The 19,856-nt window shown below is 56.1% G+C and overlaps 1 protein-coding gene across 1 annotated transcript; it reads left to right on the top strand.

The window, feature by feature from the left end:
- Window positions 1-866: 866 nt before the first annotated feature.
- On the top strand, window positions 867-10,958 carry FGD2 (FYVE, RhoGEF and PH domain containing 2). Its single transcript, XM_059487939.1, has 16 exons — window positions 867-931; window positions 2,892-3,114; window positions 3,209-3,289; window positions 3,593-3,741; window positions 4,515-4,671; window positions 5,434-5,572; window positions 6,678-6,736; window positions 7,005-7,151; window positions 7,478-7,570; window positions 7,867-7,946; window positions 8,023-8,053; window positions 8,138-8,230; window positions 8,354-8,479; window positions 9,087-9,233; window positions 9,583-9,726; window positions 10,550-10,958. Exons 1-16 carry the CDS (start codon window positions 867-869, stop codon window positions 10,763-10,765), a joined length of 1,950 nt encoding a protein of 649 aa, XP_059343922.1. The 3' UTR covers window positions 10,766-10,958.
- Window positions 10,959-19,856: the final 8,898 nt, after the last annotated feature.

Below are 19,856 nucleotides of genomic sequence, written 5' to 3'. Positions count from 1 at the left end.
GCCCAAGCCCCCTGTGCCTTTGATTTAGCCCTTAGAAAAAACAATTGTCAACCTTATTTACAAGTGATGAAAGTTTAAGTAGAATGATACTGAATTTATCACAGGGTGAAAAATAGTTTTTTGGGGTTTTTAGAATGGGGGTTCAGGGGGCAAGATGGAGGGATCTGGGTGTGTCCAGCCTTTCTCCTTTTTCTTCTTGGCCTCCATCTTCTGCTGTGATGTTGGCACTTTTAGATTGGTTTAGAGTAGAAGCTCACTGTCTAACACAGGTGATAGGTATTGGGAAGCAATTGTAAATATTGTACATGTGTTTTGTATAAAAACATAACACCACCCTGGGGGCAGGCAGAGTGCCTGGGACTGTCTTGCTGAGCGGACCTCAGCAGGACAGGAGAAAAAATAAACAACCTTGAGACCAAGAAATGAAGAGCTCTGACTCCTTCTTTGATTGCCTGGCTGGGAAAAGATATTTTCTAATGTATCTCAGGGTCACTGTGAGCAGCGAGAGACCCCGAGAGGACACAGCCCACTCCACCTGAGGTGTCCCAGGTCACACCTGCCCTGCGCCATCCCTGCTGCTGCTCTGCCCTCGGCTGTGCCACACTTGGGTCCCTCCCAAACTGAAGCCATTCCCAGTGTTTTCTCAGCATTTCTCCTACCCACAAAGTGCTCTGGTTCCTCTTTCCCTTCCCTTTTGAGGCCAGCCCAGTGACAAGCTCCGCTGCCACAGAGAGGGCAGCGGTTGGGCTTTGCCTCGTGCAAATCCTCACTCCCAAACTGCAGCCAGAAGCACTTCAGAGCAGAGAAGGGGACACAGGAAGGAGCTGCAGCTCCTGGACACCCTGGAGCTGCTCCCAGCCTGTGCCATGGATGGAAAAGCAGATTGTCAGCAGAGTGTGGTGAAGCTGGTGGCTGCATTTGAAGAGCACTGGTAAGGCAGGAGGGCTCTGGGTGCTCAGGGTGTGTTAGGGCTCCACGTGGGGTGGGTTTGGAAAGGAAGAAACCCGCTGTGGAGGTGGTTTGGAGCCTGTGGAGAAGCTGACAAGGCGATTTTGGAGAAGCTGACAAGGTGACTTACAATCCTTCACAACTCAGGTCAGCCTCAGTGTCTTCCTCCTGCTGAGGGTCATGAGCAGAATCTGAAAACCTCAGTGGGGTGTGAGTGGTTGTGCCTGGCTCAGGGTTAGGTTGTGGCAGCCCATTTCCCCACAGCCAGCATCTTCACACTCAGCCTGGCTGGTGCATCTTCCTGCTGGGGAAAGGAATCGTGGTTTGGGAATTGTCCCTCTGGGCAGGGGTTGTCACTGGGAATTGACTGCCTGGGTGTCTGGGAGGGTCCCAGCCTCAGACTGTCCAGCTGGTTGCAGAGATGTGGCTCCTAGGAAAGGAAACAGAAAGCAATATGGTAAGGGAGAGAGAGAATTCCTTTCATAAAGCAGCTCCTTCCTTTGGAGACTGAGCTGGGACCCTCAGACAGCGTGTGCGAGGGCATCTGCCCTGGCCCTGGTGTAAAACTAATTCTGAGATTTCAAGTGAGTTATTCTCACTTTCTCCATCTGATGGATCAAGATATGGAATCCTGCCATTCCTTGTACCCATGAGATGCTCTCAGTGAGCTTGGAGGGGCTGGGTGGTTGAGCAGGTGAGTTTTGCAGCAATTCCTGAAGATGCTCAGGCACAAGATTTCCTTTCATTCCAGGAACTCCTGCATCTCTGCTGTGTGCTGTCCCCAGGCTTTGAGTTGTCCCCATCATCCCCCAGTGATGTTGTGTTGGAGCCACTGCAGTGTTTGATCTGCCCCCATGTCCCTGCTGCAGTGTGTTTGTTGTTTGCCTTTGATTTAGAGGAAATAAAAGTAACTCAATACTTTCAGAGGAAGCTGGGGAACCTGGGAATGAGCAGACAATGGTCTGGCCTAAGTCAGCATAAATAGAAAGAGAGAAGTTCCCTGTTGGGACTCAGCTGTGGCTTCAGGCTGACACAGGTTTGGGAGGCACCAGGAGAGATGGAAAAAGCTTCTGAAGGGTTCTGCCAATGCCCTTGGACAGGAGGGGATTTGTGCATGGCTGTGGATGCTCTCCTGAGCTCACAGACATCCTGAGCATGGGATGGAGCTGGCATCCTCTTCAGATGAGTTTCTGCCCCTCAAGCCACTTCCCATCCTCAGCTTTGCAGTTTGATGTCCAAATTCTTCATGTCTTTCCCATCCCATCCATCCCACTCCTGCCTGCAGGCCAGCAGTGGATTTCTTTCCAGTTCTGGCCAGAGCAGTTTCCTGCAGTGACCAGCTCTTGGATGACAGACAAGTCACCTGCTGTCACCTTCACAGCCTGGCTTCTCCATCATGCCCTCTCTGGACCTGCTTTCTTTGTCTTTGCCAGAAAAGGGAAGAGAGAACACCACCAAAAACAACCTGTCTGCAAAACCTCCCACACATGGCTCAAAACTCTTGGCTATTGGGCTGCTCCCTGCTTTTCTCCATGGTGGCAGCAGGCAGAAATCCAGAGCTGTGGGTGGGATAAACAGCAGCATCCTGCTTTTCTAGAGGAGGAGAGGGACTGGGAACAGCAACAGGGGGCTCTGGGAGAAGAGAAACTGGATCCTGACCATGGAGGATGCTGAGGATGTTTACACTGCAGAGCATTGTCAGCACTGGGCAGCTGCTGCTCTTGTCCCTTTTGGTGGCTTTGAGCTGGGCTGTGCTGGGGGATTGGGCACATCAACAGGGGGCTCTGGGAGAAGAGAAGCTGGATCCTGGCCATGGAGGATGCTGAGGATGTTTGCACTGCAGGGCAGTGACAGTGCTGAGCAGCTGCTGCTCTTGTCCCTTTTGGTGGCTTTGAGCTGGGCTGTGCTGGGGGAATGGCTGAGCTGATCCCATTCCTTTGTAGCAGGGACAGCACATCTGCCCAGAGGGACAAGCAGGCAGGCAGGCAGCTTCCAGCATTCCCTGCCAGCCAGAGCCACTCTCTGAGCAGAAAAGAGGATGAGGAGGAGAAGGGTCAGCAAGGCCAGCGTGGACTCAGCTTCAAATGCCTCCGTTCTCTGCACTCCAAAATCCGTGAGGACGACTGGAGGAGGCCACAGGGCCCAGGCCTGGAGCCTGGCAGCCAGGTGAGCTCCAGAGCTGCTGGAGTGGGTGCCCACACTCAGGGCTGGCTCAGGGTCTCATCTCTGCCCATGAGGCTGAGCCTTGCTCCCCATGCAGGAACCAGAGGAGAAGAAAATTGCCCTGGAGCTGCTGGAGACAGAGCAGGCTTATGTCAACCGCCTGCACCTCCTTGACCAGGTGAACTGGGGAGTGGATGGACCAGTGCAAGGGGATTTGGGAGGGATTGAAGCTGTAAAAATGAGAAACATGTGGGCTGCTGGTCTTTACAGCCAGAGATTGGGTCTGGCATTTGTCTTTTCTACACCACACACCTGTGGGAAGCACCTTTGTCCCAGCAAAGCCTTCCATCCCCCTCTCCTCTTGGAGTTTGGGATTTTCCTCCTGCACAGACCTTTCACTGGGTGATATGCCAGTCCTAGAGAGGGAATGGGATCCTCAAGCATCTCCCTGGCCCTTTTTGTTCACCCTCCTTCCTTCCAGGTATTCTATACAGAGCTGATGAAAGAAGCCAAAACTGGGAAGACGGTCCCAGAGGAGGTGGTGAAGATGATCTTTTCCAACATCTCCTCCATCTACCAGTTCCATGCTGAGTTCTTCCTGCCAGAGCTGCAGAAGCGCATGGAGGATTGGTGAGCCTCAGGAGGGGATGGGAGGGCAGCACACCTGGGTGCTTTGGCCAGAATGGGGGAGCAGCACTGAGTTCAGGCTCCCATCAGGACCAGAGCTCAGCCTGTCACAGACATCTTTTAGAAAAAATCCTTTCCTTAGGATTTTTCCTCCTGAGAAGCTGAGAGACCTCAGGAACAAAATGTAAACAATAATTATCTGCTGCTGTGGAATGCAACAGGTGCATCTTTGATTGGTCTCATATGGTTGTTTGTAATTAATGGCCAATCACAATCAGCTGGCTCAGACAGAGTTCAAGCCACAAACTTTGTTATAATTCCTTCTTTTTCTATTCTTAGCCAGCCTTCTAATGAAATCCTTTCTTCTATTCTTTTAGTATAGTTTTAATATAATATATATCATAAAATAATAAATCAGCCTTCTGAAACATGGAGTCAGATCCTCATCTCTTCCCTCATCCTAAGATCCCTGTGAACATGCTCACACAACCTGTTTTACTCCAAGTGTCTTTTGCTGGAAAACACTTCCTTAAAATGCTCAGATCAGAGTATGGAAAGCTGGGTGACATCTCAGGTGGCTTGAGGGTGTGCCTGGGTGCAAGGTTGGCTGCAAGGTGGGGACATTCCTGTTCTGGAGAGCAGGAAACACTGTGGGGCTGTAGCAGCCTGCAGCAGAGCAAACCACAGTCCTCCACTGTGCTCCTTCAGTTCATCCCTCACTGTCTGTCTGTCTGTCTGTCCTGAGGAAGCTGCTGGTCTGTGCTTCCCTCCTGCAGGCACCACAACCCCCGCATCGGAGATGTCATCCAGAAGCTGGCACCCTTCCTCAAGATGTACGGGGAGTACGTCAAGAACTTCGACAAGGCCGTGGAGCTCATCACTGCCTGGTCAGAGAAATCACCGCCCTTCCAGGAGCTCATTGCTGACATCCAGGTAAGGACAGGGCAGGGGAGTGTGGGATCTCAGCACCTCAGGACGGAGGTGCAGAGTGGCTGAGACCAACCTTGGGGGGCTCGGGAGTCCTGGAATGTTGCCAGAAGTGTCTGGTGGCTGGACTTTGATCCTACACAGGAGACGACACCTGTATGAGGACTGGGAAGGTTTCACTGGGTGAATGGTGAAGGGATAAGTTAGTTAAAGTGTAAAACACAGGGTTTAGGATTTTGGTACAGGGGGGTCTAAAGAAGTAAGATGGAGGAATTGGGGCGTGTCCTGTTCTTCTTCTTCTTCTTCTTGGCCTCCATCTTCTGTGGTGGTGGTGGCACTTTGGGATTGGTTATTACTAAAAGTGCACCGGTTAATAAGGGTAGAAGGTATTGGGGAAAAATGATAAATATTGTACACGTAACTTCGGGTATAAAGATAAGTGACCGCCCGGGGGCTTGTGGAGTGTGCCCATGGCTGACTTGCTGTGCAGACCTCTGTTGGGCTGAAAGAAAATCTTTTATATAAACAATTAATAAACACCGAGACCGAGACAAGATCAGAAGTCTCTCCTCGTCCTTTGAAGCACCGGGCTCTTCAAGGCCATCCCTGGGCCTTTCCAGGCCACCTAGACAGCACAGAAAACTTACAGGGAGTGGGGAATGGAGGTTTTGGCAGCACAGCTCCCAAAATCTCCATGGAATGAGGAAACAGAGGGTGGGAGCTGCCTTGGTCACTGTTCCTCTGTCCGTGCCTGCTGTCCCTGGCCAGAAGAGGAAGGTCTGTGCTAACCTGACGCTGCAGCACCACATGCTGGAGCCTGTGCAGAGGATCCCGCGCTACGAGCTCCTCCTCAAGGATTACGTCCGGAAACTCCCGCCCCAGTCCCCCGACAGGGGCGATGCTGAGAGTAAGGGCTCACGGAGGGGAGGGCAGGGTGGGTTTGTGGGGAAATAACAACCCCTGGTTGTCGGGGAACATGAAACAGGAAAGCCTTATAAATATGATTGTCTGGCAAAAAAAATTGAGAATATAGAAACTATAAGTGAGATTGAAATGAAAGCAAGCTTTGAGATACCTCAGTTACTGAACAACTGAAAAACAAAGGTGTGGCCAGCTGAAGGTGATCCCCTTTTGATGGAAGAACACCCTCTGCTTGCAGACAGCTCCGAGGGTCAGAGAAGACCCTACAGCTTGGCAGAAGGGGCCCAAAGAGGAGTTTTTAGGGTTTAAAATGTAATTACAGTGGTAATGTAATGATTCTTATAGGCTGTATGGAAATGCTGTAGGATTTGTATCTTCTACTAGATTGGTTAGTGAGAATGAGAACATTCAACACAGAAGAAGATTTATTGTATTGGAATAGGAACCTCACTCTCTTACCTTTTTTACTCTCTCACCCTCTCATCCTCTCTGCCCCTCTCTTCTCTCAGTCCTGCTCCAGCTGTGGCTGGCAGCTCCCAGCAGGGCCCTGCACCCAGGCCCTTTGCAATAACTCACAAGTTCCCAGCCCTGGCTGCAGAGATCTCTCGTGTCTGTCTGTCCGTCCGTCCCCACCGTCCTACCCCCGGTGCTCCTACACCTGGGGTTGTACATGGGCACCAGAAAACCTGGATTCACTCACCAGCTGCCCTGTGCCTTTGGATAAACCTCTCAGTCTGATCCTTTTCTAGCAGGGAGAGAGATTAATCTTCCTTTTCATGGGCTGGGGAGGATAAGGGTGGTGTGCCAGGTGTCCACAGTATCCCCTGTAGCAGCTGGGGGAGCTTTCAGACCCCTGTAGATAGCACAGCTCCCAGTCCTGCTGGGATGGAGGGGTACAGGAGTGGGCTGTCTGTCCCTCCACGTGCAGTCCAGCTGTACCCAGACTCCTGCACAGCATTTCAGGGCCACTTTGGTTGCGCTCATGGAAGGGCAGCAGCTGCTACTCATGTGCATCCATAAGGGACAGAGCCAGAATCTTCCTCCCACAGCTCCAGAGCAGGTGTTTCACCTCCTGTCTGTTCTCATTGCAGAGGCCCTGGAGATGATTTTTATGGTGGCCAAGCACTCCAATGCAGCCATTGCTGAGATGGTGAGGCCCTGACCCAGCTGGAAATGCTTTGCAGCTCACTGCACAGTCCCCCTGAAGGGGCCAACAGCCCTGTGGGTTCAGCTGTGGAGCTTAGACCCTGCTCTTAATGCCCAACCTCACCACCAAGTCACATCTGTAGCATCAGCTGGGGTGTGACCAGCTGGTCAAGGCTGGGAGCTGCTCCCAAAGATCAGTCTGGGCTGGGAGAGCTGTGCCACCTCTCCCAGTATTCAGCACCCCACAAGAACAGATCCTGTGACCCCCCCAGGAACGGCTGCAGAACCTCTGGGTGGTCTATCAGAGGCTGGGCCTCGAGGATGACATCGTGGATCCCTCCAATGAGCTGATCAAGGAGGGGCCAATCCAAAAAATCTCCACCCGCAGCAACAGCACGTCGGAGAAATACCTGTTCCTGGTGGGAGCTGGGGTGCCTGGGGCAGGGAGAACATGAGATGGGAGTGGGGAGAGGGGTGATACAGCCTGGCCAGGGTGTTGCTGGGTCACCTTGAAACAGAGAGGATGAATTCAGAGCTGGGGAGGGAGGGTTTGACCCCGCTCAGTGCAGGGCACAGTTGGCAATCTGCTGATCCCTGGGAGATGCTTCACCTTTGCAGGGTAGGAGGGGGCTGAGGCAGAAACAGACAAGTTTTAGGTGGCAGTGAAGGACCCCAGAGCCCAGACAAGCCCACAGCTCAGAGCAGGCAGTGCTGGGCTCCAACCCACCCTCTTCTGCCCTCCCAGTTCAACAACATGCTGCTCTACTGCGTGCCCAAGGTCATCCAGGTGGGCGCCGAGTTCCAGGTCCACCTCCGCATGGATGTGGGGGGCATGAAGGTCAGACACACATCTTGTGCTTCCCCCAGCTCCTGCCTGCTCCTAAAGCCTCTGCTCTGGGCTGTGGCTGCTAACTGAATTTCCTCAGGAGGGAGGGAGGAGCTGGAGCCAGGGGTGGCTTTGTGAATGGGGTTGATGCTCTGATCCTGGGAAATGCTGGTGGAATCTTGTGCCTGTGGGATCTGAGGGGCTGAAGGGCTCGTGCCAGAGGGACATCCCTGGGCCCCACATCATGGAGAAAATCCAAGTGTGCTGGAAGTGGGTTCAGCTCCACATCCTTCCTCTGTCTCCCACAGGTGCGGGAGCTGAAGGACACCGAGTTCCCTCACACCTTTCTGGTTTCAGGAAAGCAGCGGACACTGGAGCTCCAAGCCAGGTGAGGGGAAGGGTGAAGTCATGCAGATCCTCAGGGAGGAGGGACAACAGCTCATCCAGGTCCTTTTTGTACCCAGGTCTGAGGAGGAGATGAACGACTGGATCCAGGTACCACGGAGTGCTGGGAAAGGGGGCACAGCCCCCTGGGTGAGGGCACCCCCAGTGCCCCTCCAGCCCTGCCTTCCCCTCCAGGCCTTCCAAGATGCCATTGACAGGAAGGAGAAGAGGAGTGAGACCTTTAAGACAGCAGTCCATGGACTGGAGACAGACACCCCTGCACTGAAGGTAACGCCCCTGCTCTCCCTGTGCCCCACCTGGGAGAACACACTGTGCTGTGCCTCAGTTTCCCTAGCTAAACCAGCCTGTGGGGAGGCTGAGGACACCCAGCCTGTGCTGTCCCACCCCCAGGCAGAGGAGCTGGGCCGCCGAGCCCCTCAGTGGGTGAGGGACAACCTGGTGACCATGTGCATGCGCTGCAGGGAGCCCTTCAACGCCATCACCCGCCGCAGGCACCACTGCCGGGCCTGTGGCTATGTGAGTGTCCCCTCCCTCCCTCCTGCTGGCCTGGGGGTGTCCCCTCCCTCCTTCCCTCTCTCCTGGCCTGCTCAGGTGGCTGCTGCACCTCTCCTACACCTTGTACCCCTTTCCTAGGCTTGGGGCTGTGTGACCATGTTCACAGGGGTCCAAGGATGAGGGAAGAGATGAGGATCTGACTCCATGTTTCAAAAGGCTTGATTTATTATTTTATTATACATCTTATATTAAAACTGTACTAAAAGAATAGAAGAAAGGATTTCATCAGAAGGCTAGCTAAGAATAGAAAAAGAAAGAATGATAACAAAGGTTTGTGGCTTGGACTCTCGGTCCAAGCCAGCTGACTGTGATTGACCATTAATTACAAACAACCCCATGAGACCAATCACAGATGCACCTGTTGCATTCCACAGCAGCAGATAACCATTGTTTACATTTTGTTCCTGAGGCCTCTCATCTTCTCAGAAGGAAAAAATCCTAAGGAAAGGATTTTTCATAAAAGATGTCTGTGACAGGGGCTGCTCCTGCCCCTCAGCTCCTCATAGAGCTGTGGCTGGGTCCCCTGGCCTTGCCCCAGTGTCACCAGTGTCCCCGTTGGTGGCTGCAGGTGGTGTGTGCTCGCTGCTCTGACTACAAGGCTGAGCTGCAGTACGATGGGAACCGCCCCAACCGCGTCTGCCAGGAGTGTTTCATCTTCCTCACCGGCCACACGGTGCTGGAGGACCGCGAGGGGAAGCACAAAGGCATCCTGGAGGTGAGCACCACCCTGCTCTGCCCCCTGAGCACTGCCACCCACCCCGGCTCCAGCCTCTCTGTCCCAGCCTCGCTGTCCCAGGAGGGTTGGGAGTCACTCCCAGGGCATTCAGAAGATGGATGTGTTGATCTCCTTCCCTCCCTCGTGCTCCAAGCTTTGGGACCAAGCAACTCCCTTCACCACAGGATGAAGCACTGTCACATCTAGGACAGCCCCTCACCTGCCCCTGCCTTCCCTGGAGTGGGCAGGGAATTCCCCAGGAAATTCTCTCAGCTCAGTGCCCTTTCTGCCATCTGCACTGGATATTGAGGGATTTGTTGGTTGAGGGATTTGTTGGTTGTTTTGGCAGAAAGGAGCTGCAGAGGTATCAAGCAGGAGTTTGCTCTGCAGTTCCCTGCAGCTGCTGGACAAGAACGGCAAGGGGGGCACGCGGGGCTGGTTCGTGATCCCACAGGACGATCCCCTCGTGCTCTACATCTATGCAGCCCCCCAGGTGAGGCCTGGCTCGAATGCACCCCCAGGGGACATCCCACTGTGCTCAAGGGACATCCCAGGACATCCTGATGTGCCCAAAGGACGTCCCACTGTGCCCAAGGGACACCCCAGGACATCCCGCTGGGCCCAAGGGACATCCCATCCTCCTGTGTCCAAGGGACATCCTGCTTTGTCCAAGGGATATCCCACTGTGCCCAAGGGACATCCCATCCCAATGTGTCCAAGGGACATCTCGCTTTGCCCAAGGGACATCCTGGGACATCCCGCTGTGCCCAAGGGACATCCCATCCCGCTGTGCCAAGGGACATGCCACTGTGCCCAAAGGACAACCCATTCTGATGTGCCCAAGAGACATCCTACTGTGCCCAAAGGACATCCTACTGTGCCCAAGGGACATCCCACTGTGCCCAAAGGACATCCCACTGTGCCCAAGGGACATCTCATCCCGATGTGCCCAAGGGACATCCCAATGTGCCCAAGGGACATCCCAATGTGCCCAAAGGACATCCCAATGTGCCCAAGGGACATCCCGCTGTGCCCGAGACATCCCACTGTGCCCAAAGGACATCCCACTGTGCCCAAGGGACATCTCATCCCGATGTGCCCAAGGGACATCCCAATGTGCCCAAGGGACATCCCGATGTGCCCAAAGGACATCCCAATGTGCCCAAAGGACATCCCACTGTGCCCAAGGGACATCTCATCCCACTGTGCCCAAGGGACATCCCAATGTGCCCATGTGACATCCCAATGTGCCCAAGGGACATCCCATCCCGCTGTGCCCATGCCCTGCCTCCCACCCCTGTCTCTCTCCTTGGCAGGATGTCCGAGCCCACACCTCCATCCCCCTGCTGGGCTACCAGGTGCGGGACCTGCCCCAGAGCGAGTCCCGGCACCTGTTCCAGCTGGTGCAGTCCCGGCAGGTGTTCACCTTCGTGGCCGACACCGAGGAGCTCAAACAGCGCTGGATGAAGGCCATGGCGCGCTCTGCTGCGGGGATCACCGAGGAGGAGGAGGATGAAGATGAAGCAGAATGAGGCCATTCCCAGCCCTGTGCTGCCTTGGGGGGGTCACACTCCCCCTGCCTGCTCTCACTGCTGCCTTTGGGCACACCCCCGACATCGCTGCGTTCTGGATTTCCATCGCGATGGGGCAGGATGGGGACACGTTTGCCAGCACACGGACAAAGCTGGGATCCCCTTTTGCTCCCTGCTCACTCTCCGTGCTGGACAGAGCCCCTAGGAGCAGCAGGATTTTGGGGAGCCTGGGATTTGGGGAGCGGGGGATTGCGAAATGGAGATTTGGTGGAGCGGGAATTTTGGGGAGCGGGAGATTTGGGGTATTTAGGGGAGCTCGGGATTTTGAGGAGTGGGGATTTGGGGACGCGGGGAATTTGGGGAAGCGGGGATGTGAGGGAGTGGGGATTTGGGGTATTTGGGGGAGAGGGGATTTAGGGGAGCCCGGGATTTGGGGGACATGGGGAACTGGAGAGTGAGGGATTTAGGGGAGAGGGGATTTGGGGAGCGGGAGATTTGGGGGATTTAGGGGAGCGGGGATTTGGGGAACGGGGATTTGGGGAGGAGGGGATTTGGGGGAGCGGGAATTTTGGGGAGCGAGGGATTTTGGAGAGCGGGAATTTGGGGGAGCGGGGGATTTGGGAAGCCCGGGATTTGGGGGAGTGGGAGATTTGGGGAGTGGGGCTTTGGGGGAGCCCAGGATTTGGGGAGCAGGGGGATTTGGGGAGCAGGGATTTGCGGGAGATGGGGATTTGGGGGATTTGGCGAGCGGGGATTTAGGGGAGGGGGGGATTTGGGGGAGCAGAGGATTTGGGGGGGTCAGGGATTTGGGGAGCGGGGGATTTGGGGGATTTAGGGGAGCGGCGATTTGGGGAGCAGGGATTTAGAGGAGTCCGGGATTTGGGGGAGCGGGGGATTTGGGGAGCCCGGGATTTGGGGAGCCCGGGATTTGGGGGAGCAGGGATTTGGGGAGGGGGGATTTGGGGGATTTGGGGGAGTCCCCGGCCCGGGCGCGATGCGGTGCCGCCCGTGGCCACGCGAGGGCAGCACCGCTCCGTGGTTCCGCAGCCGGGCGGGGATGCCCGAGCCGGGAGAGCCCGCGGGGCTGGGGCTGCTCGGATAAACCCTCCTGGCACCCTCTCTGCGCTCCGTGCAGCCTTCTTTGGGCGCCTGTTTTACAGAGAACCCCGTGGGATTGTCCCCGTGGCTCCACATTTGTGTCACAAATATATCAGGGATCCAGCTTGTAGCTCAGCCTCACAGCTCAGGGACACCTGTGCTGGATTCAGGATGTCCCTTTTCCAGTTTGTCACCACTCCTGGCCTCACACTGCAGTCCCATGGTGTGGGGGTACCCCTTAACCCCAGACAGCCCTCACTCCTGCCCATCCCAGGCTTTCCCTGCACCCTCCTGCCCACAAGCACCTTCCACCCTTTACCTCCCTCAGTTACATTTCCGTAGGAAAACACTTTGGGACAAGGTCACATCCACACAGGTGATGCTGGGGAAACACAGGGATCCCCTCTCTATCATCAGCATAATGAGCACCCCTGTTCATTTCAGTCAGTGCTTTAGGCTGCAGCCCCACATTTTTCTCTCTGTGTCCTCTTTAGCTCCCCAAAAACGTTGCCCAGGCAGAAGCTGCCACTTCTGAGCCTGCCAGGGGCCTCATGCCCAGAGCTGGAGGAGCTCATGATCCCTGGCAGGCAGGGATTGCAGCCTTGGGCAGAGGCCCAGGGGTGTCACAGGCTGAACAGAGCCCTGCAAACTGGGAAGGGAGGTGGAGCAGGGTCCTGCAAATGGGAACAACACCTGGGGAAAGGATGAGGTGGGGGGTAAAGATGAATCACAGCTGTCACCACCCTGGGGGGCTCTGGGGAGACAGGAAAAAGCTGTGAGCAATGTCCTTCCTCAGTCTTCTCTACCTAGCTCATCCTGGGAAAGAGCAAACTGTGGTGGCTTTACCTCCTCCAGCTCCAGAGATGCTGTCAAGGAGAGGAGGAGCTGGATCTCAGGGTGCCATCTGAGCCCAGCTGCACACAGCACAAGCAGGGCTTTGCAGAGACACCCCAAAGCAGCCTCAGCTCCCAGAGTCACTCCGTGGGAAGGGGAACCCCCTCTCAGCAGCCCTGGCAGGGTGAGCAAGGGGAGGAAAGAGTGAGCAAAGGGGAAACCCTCGGGGCTGGAAGGTTCTGCCCGGTGGCCCTTCCACCTCAGCTGTGTCACCGCTGTGTCAGCGAGGAGCAGAGGAACAAAACAAGCCCCGGGCACGGAGCTGCCCTCAGCTCAGCTCATGAATGGCCTCAGAATAAATTTCCTGTTTACCCAGTGAGGAATCGCTCCCGGGGCAGAGGGCACCTGGGGGTATTTTTAGAGCTCCTGCTCTCCTCCCTTCTCATCCTCAGCACCCTCGGGACCATTGCAGCACCCATGGGTGCCTTGGAAAGGAGCTTCCACAGAGGAGAGGTGGCACAGGGCACCAGGGCAGGCCCTGTGTGGGGCTGGCCCCTATGGAGCCCAGCACCCTTACAACCAAATCCCAGGGGTTACAGAGCAGAATCTGCTGTCCCAGCAGAGCAGGCACCCAAAGAACAGCCCCTAGAGAGCACAAAACCCCATCCCATGTAGTGCAGAGGGACCTGCAGTCAGTGAGTGAGGAACATGCCCAGTGGAACAGTCCCCAAAGAGGGGGACAGCCAGGCATGCAGAGAACCCCCTACAGAGCCTGTCCCGATGGATGAAGAGCCCAGAGCCCCCAGAGCAGCCCCCAGAGCAGCCCTGCAGGCTGGGCCTGCACTGTGCCACCCTCAAGGACAGGGTGACAGCATCACTGCCCTGAGCATCCCCGAGCAGGAGCGTGGGAGACCAAACTTTCAGAGATCAGACTTTATTTTGATTCCACAAATAAAAGGATTTTTACACGTGCAGAGAATAAATACAGTGATGGATTTTTCAGTCCCCAGGCAGTGCCACAGCAGTGGTCAAGCAGAGCAGTTTGGCCCTCCCGCCTCCAGAACAGAAAGTGAAACCCCGGTGCAGAAGCCACAGTTTCCTATTCTCGAGAATGGGGAAGGCTCAGAGGCCATTTACTGGCATCCCCCCGCGGGCCCCCCCACGCCTCTTCCCGTAAGCACTGACCAAAATACCCTGTGAAAGCCACAGGGGCTGTGCTGGGCTGGGACAGCATCAGAGACACCCAGGGGAACCTGTGTCCCTGAGCTGCTGCCCTGCAGAGCCTCCACTGTCCATCCCAAATCCAGCTGGGGATAACGCTCTGCTGAATTCAGAGCCACACGTACAAATGGTACTGTTTGTTATCTGCTGCAGAGACTCTAATTCCAGAGGATCTCTTAAATTCTAAGGAGATTCTCTAAACTCTAAGAGATTCCAGAGAATCTCTTAAATTCAGGAAAAGTATGAGCTGCCACTGGCGTTGTTCGTATGCCTCTGTACCATAAAGGCAGATGAACAACATGTTAAACAGCAAAATAAGCACGCTGCTATTAATTGCATGCCATTAACCCTTCAGATGTACCAGTGCAATCACTGGAAGTGGATTAACACAGCCCATGAATGTCATGCATTCTATGTGGCCCCCACCTCTGGGGCACATGGAGAGGTTTGAGGGAGCAGGGGAGGTGGCAGGGGCACAGCTGTGGTCCCCCCTTGCAGGGCTCTGTGGGTGCAGTCCCCCTCTGATCCCCAAGAAGGGGCTCAGCAGGGCCTGGGCTGGTGCCCTCCAGGTGTGGGTGGGATGGGAACCATGTGGGGCAGTAGGACCCCACAGGCCCAGCCTGCAGGGCTGCTCTGGGGGCTGCTCTGGGGGCTCTGGGCTCTTCATCCATTGGGACAGGCTCTGTAGGGGGTTCTCTGCATGCTTGGCTGTCCCCCTCTTTGGGGACTGTTCCACTGGGCATGTTCCTCACTCACTGACTGCAGGTCCCTCTGCACTACATGGGATGGGGTTTTGTGCTCTCTAGGGGCTGTTCTTTGGGTGTCTGCTCTGCTGGGACAGCAGATTCTGCTCTGTAACCCCTGGGATTTGGTTGTAAGGGTGCTGGGCTCCATAGGGGCCAGCCCCACGCCGAGTGCTTGTAGGTGTTGAGTTCCATAGGGGCTGTGACCCACAGCAAAGGCTCCCTGCTCGAGGACAGCACATCCCTCACTGTGGGACAGGACAACCCTTGCCATGGGGCTCTTGGGGCAGCACACCCCTCACTATGAGATTTAAGGTAGCACACCCCTCACTGTGGGATTTTGGGCAGCACACCCCTCACTATGAGATATTGAGTAGCACACCCCTCACTGAGATTTTGAGTAGCACACCTTTCACTGTAAGATTTTGGGCAGCACATCCCTCGCTATGAGATTTTGGGTCTCATATCCCTCACTATGAGATTTTGGGCAGCACATCCCTCACCATGAGATTTTGGGTCACGCACCCCTCACTGAGATTTAGGGTAGCACACCCCTCATTGTGAGATTTTGGGTAGCACGCCCCTCATAAAGAGATATTGAATAGCACACCCCTCTCTATGAGATTTTGAGTAGTTCAACACACCCCTCACTGAGATTTTGGGCAGCACACCCCTCACTGTGAGATTTTGGGCAGCACATCCCTCACTGAATTTTGGGTCACACACCCCTTACTATGAGATCCTGAGTCACACACCCCTCACTATGAGATTTTGGGCAGCACACCCCTCGCTATGGGGCAGGGGACACTCCCCCCTCACTGAGGCGTTTTTGGGCAGGTTTTTGGGCACTCCCCCCTCACTGAGGCATTTTTGGGCAGCTCCCCCTTCACTGAGGCATTTTTGGGCAGCTCTTCCCTTCACTGAGGCATTTTTGGGCAGCTCTCCCCTGGCTGAGGCGTTTTTGGGCAGGTTTTTGGGCACTCCCCCCTCACTGAGGTGGTTTTGGGCAGGTTTTTGGGCACTCCCCCCTCACTGAGGCGTTTTTTGGGCAGGTTTTTGGGCAGCTCTCCGCAGCGCCGCGGTGCCGGAGCTGCAGCAGCTCAGCCTCTGCAGCCTCTGCAGCCTCTCAGCCCCACCGGCGCTTCCGCTGCTCCCGCCAAGCGCTTTAAATAATAAATAAATAAACGGAGTTCAGGGGCGGCCACAGCAGAGCCCTGCCCCGGGGGGCTCCCAGGGCTGCGGGGACACGAGGGACACGGGTGTCCCCTGGGTCTGGGGGCACCCCCTGCATGGATGCGAGATGATGCTAAATGATGGAAAATATTGGTGATACCCCCCCCCAAAAAAAAAAATAAAACCCCACAGCCAAGATTGTGTAACCTTAGGGGTTCTTCACACCCCCAATCCCTCAGGGAACAACCCAGATCCAGAGGGGGATCCCAGGATCCTTCCACCTGCACCCCATTTTTGCAGCGCATGGGCAGGACCTCGCTGTGGGGGTAGGAGATGATGCTAAATGATGGAAAATATTGGTGATACCCCCCCCAAAAAATAAAACCCCACAGCCAGGATTGTGTAACCTTAGGGGTTCTTCACCCCCCAAGTCCCTCAGGGAGCAACCCAGACCCAGAGGGGGATCCCAGGATCCACCCAGCTGCACCCCATTTTTTCACTCTGGGGGTGTCCCCATGCTTGGGGCAGCATTTGAGGAGGGAGAAGGTTCCACCTGCTCCTCGGTGCCCCCGCGGGAGCCTGCAAAGGGCATTTCGTGCACTGGGGAAGCACAGGTCGTGCATCCCTGCTCTGGCGAGGCGGGAGGTGTTTCCCGGTGCCGCAGGAATTCGCTGTTTGCGCCTGTGTTGTGGGAGGCTGGGGGAAGGAAGAAGGGGCGGAGGTGGCGGTGGAGGTGGGGGGGATGATGCTGGCAGTTGTTATTATTTAATTTTATTTTCCTTCCTCCATCCAGGAATCTCTGCAATGTGCCGGCTGCTCGCCGGGAGGCTGGGGTGGCCGTGAGTCACTGCTGCCGCTGGAACGTGACTCAGTCCTGCTGCTGCTCCGCCGCCAGGACATGACCAGACTGCCAAAAAGCGGGAGAAGCCCCAGCTCCCATTCCCGCCCGCGCCGGGGGCCGAGGACACGCGAAATCCCCTCGGGGAGCTCAGCATCCCACTTGCCAGGGAGCCAGAAAACAGAGCTAGGCATGGGGGGCACAATGGGCTTATTTATTTATGTATTTATTTATTTCTGTATTTATTTATTTCTGTATTTTTAATTTTTTTTCCCTTTTTTTTTCTTTTTCTTTTTTTTTTTTTTCCAGCTAGGAAAACCCTCTCCACCCACTCCGGCTCACCCATCCATGCATTGCCATGGGGCAGTCCCTGGGCTTTTGCTTCCTCATTTTCCAGGCTCTGTGTCTATGCGTGAGCAGGGAAAGCTTCTGGCACGGTGCCTGCCCCAGTTCCCGTGCCTCAGTTTCCCCATCCGGTGCGGAGTGGAGATTTCCCCATCGGGACCGGGGGTTACTTCAGGTTGTGCTTTGAGGCCAGTGAACAGCAGCTGCAAGGGGTTGTTATTAATATTAATTAATAGCCAGGCTCGGCCGGGGCTCAGGTGGCAGCGAGGGATGAAGCAGCCCTGAGTCACAGGGCAGAGCAGCCCTGACACACCCACTGCACCCCAGAGAGGCACAGCCAGGGCTGGGCGATGCCGGGCAGGAGCCCTCCTCATCCTCACCCTCCTGCTGCCTGTGGGATGGGCCCTGAGGAGCAGGAGGGTAGCGGAGCATCCCCAGATCCAGGGAGCATCCCCAGCTCCAGCTGAGCATCCCCAGATCCAGCAGAGCATCCCCAGATCCAGGGGAGCATCCCCAGATCCAGGGAGCATCCCCAGATCCAGCAGAGCATCCCCAGATCCAGCAGAGCATCCCCAGATCCAGGGGAGCATCCCCAGATCCAGGGAACACCCCCAGATCCAGGGGAACATCCCCAGATCCAGGGGAGCATCCCCAGATCCAGGGGAACATCCCCAGATCCAGGGAGCATCCCCAGCTCTGCAGGGGCAGTGCTGAGCACGGGCTGGGGTGATCGCTGCTCCGGGCTGATCGCTGCTCCTCGTGGCCGCAGCTGCCTCTGTCAGCCGTGATTGAAAGCCAAGCCGGGCTGGCAGGCCTTCTCTGTGATCTTGTTAATTAAGAAATACATTTAATTAGCAGCACCCCAGCTGTGACTCAGCTAATCATCATGATCGAAACAAGAGCTGGACTCCAGCGCTGGAGCCACCAAACCCCCTCACCTGCCCTGCCCTGGTGGGTCCCTGGTTGTGCCCTGGGACCCCATCACCCACCAGGCACACCCCAGTGCCCTCCTGGGGTTTTTGGGGTGAGTTTCCCCCTCAGCTTCTCCCCTCAGGAAGCAGGTTGGGTCTGTGACCATCCCCATGCAGCACCTCACACACACTCCCCACCCAAGGCAATTACCCATTGCCACACAGCAAATAATCACATTAATAACACATTTAGCAGGCTATAAATAGCCTTGATAATAACACCCTGGGTTTTCCAGGAACGGATTGTCAAAAATGTGGGGAAAGCCATTCCCTGTCGCCTGGGCTGCAGATGGGGAAACTGAGGCAGGCCTGGTTTCGGGCACGACTCTCACCCACTGCAGCAGCGTCTGCCAGGCAGCTGTGGAATTTGCTCCCGAATAAACTGTCATGGAAATGAGCCCTTATGTATATTTATAGGAGCCATCCTGACAGCTGGAATCTAATAGGGGAGAAAATAAACTGGGAAACTGCCTGGAACAGGAGGGCGGTGCCTCACACATCAGCACCATGCCCTGCCAGCACTGCCAGGGGGGAATGTCTGTCTGTCCCTGTCCCCAGGGTGTCTGTCCCTGGTCCTGGGAATCCTGCCCTGCATCCTGGGCTGCCCAGATGTGGTCCTGGATGTTGAGCCCTGCACCCTGGTGTACCCAGCCCTAGCTCTGGGTGCCCAGCCCTGCAACCTGGGATGCCCAGCTGTGGTCCTGGATGCTGAGCGCCGCACCCTGGCATGCCCAACCCTAGTTCTGGATGCCCAGCCCTGCACCCTGGCATGCCCAACCCTAGTTCTGGGTGCCCAGCCCTGCACCCTGGGATGCCCAGCTGTGGTCCTGGATGCTGAGCCCTGTACCCTGGCATGCTCAGCCCTAGTTCTGGATGCCCAGCCCCTGTTCTGAGTACCCAGCCCTGCACTCTGGGATGCCCAGCCTAGTTCTGGGTGCCCAGCCCCTGTTCTGGGTGCCCAGCCCTGCACCCTGGGATGCCCAGCCCCTGTTCTGGGTGCCCAGCCCTGCACCCTGGAGTACCCAGCCCTGGTCCTGCTTGCCCAGATCCTCATGTGCCCAAATCCTGGGGTGTTTGGGAAGCAGTCACTGAGTGCTCTGCAGCTGCTGCAGGCTGTAATGAGCTTTGGGGTGTGGAAATGGGGAGTGTTGTTGGCACTGGGGGTAAGAGGGTCACAGGAGAATAAAGCTACAGAGTGTTTGGGGGGCTGGCACAAGGGGTCCCTCCTTGCTCAGCAAGGCCTGGGTGGGTGAGCCCAGAGCTCAGGGTGGGTGCTCTTTCCCTGCCAGCAAGGCACACGTGTGTGTGTATGTGTGTACATGGGCACACGTGTGTGTGCACACAGGGGTGTGTGGCAGTGCCACACGGGTGCTGCAGAGCACCCACCCACAGGGACAGGGGTGGCAGCAGCACCAGGGTGGGCAGCAGCACCCACTGCAGGGACGGAGCACCCGGAGGTCCCTGGCCCTTCTTTCCTGGAGGTCCCTGGCCTGAATTTCCTGGGGGTCCCTAGCCTGGCTATCCCGGGGTCCCTGGCCTGAATTTCCTGGGGGTCCCTAGCCTGGCTATCCCAGGGCTCCCTGGCCCTGCTTTCCCAGGGGTCCTGGCCCGGCTTTCCTGGGATCCCTGGCCCTTCTTTCCTGGAAGTCCCTAGCTCCACTTTCCCAGGGGTCCCTAGCCCGAATTTCCCGGGGCTCCCTGGCCCTGCTTTCCCAGGGGTCCTGGCCTGAATTTCTTGGGGGTCCCTGGCCTGGCTATTGTGAGGCTCCTGGCCCTGCTTTCCGGGGCTCCCTGGCCCACCTTTCCTGGGAGTCCCTGGCCCTGCTTTCGCAGGGGTACCTGGCCCGAATTTCCCGGTGCTCCCTGGC

Source organism: Ammospiza nelsoni, chromosome 23, assembly GCF_027579445.1.
Source record: "Ammospiza nelsoni isolate bAmmNel1 chromosome 23, bAmmNel1.pri, whole genome shotgun sequence".
Taxonomy (NCBI): domain Eukaryota; kingdom Metazoa; phylum Chordata; class Aves; order Passeriformes; family Passerellidae; genus Ammospiza; species Ammospiza nelsoni.
The sequence above is the reverse complement of the archived record's forward strand: the minus strand, read 5'-3'. Positions and strand labels throughout refer to the sequence as shown.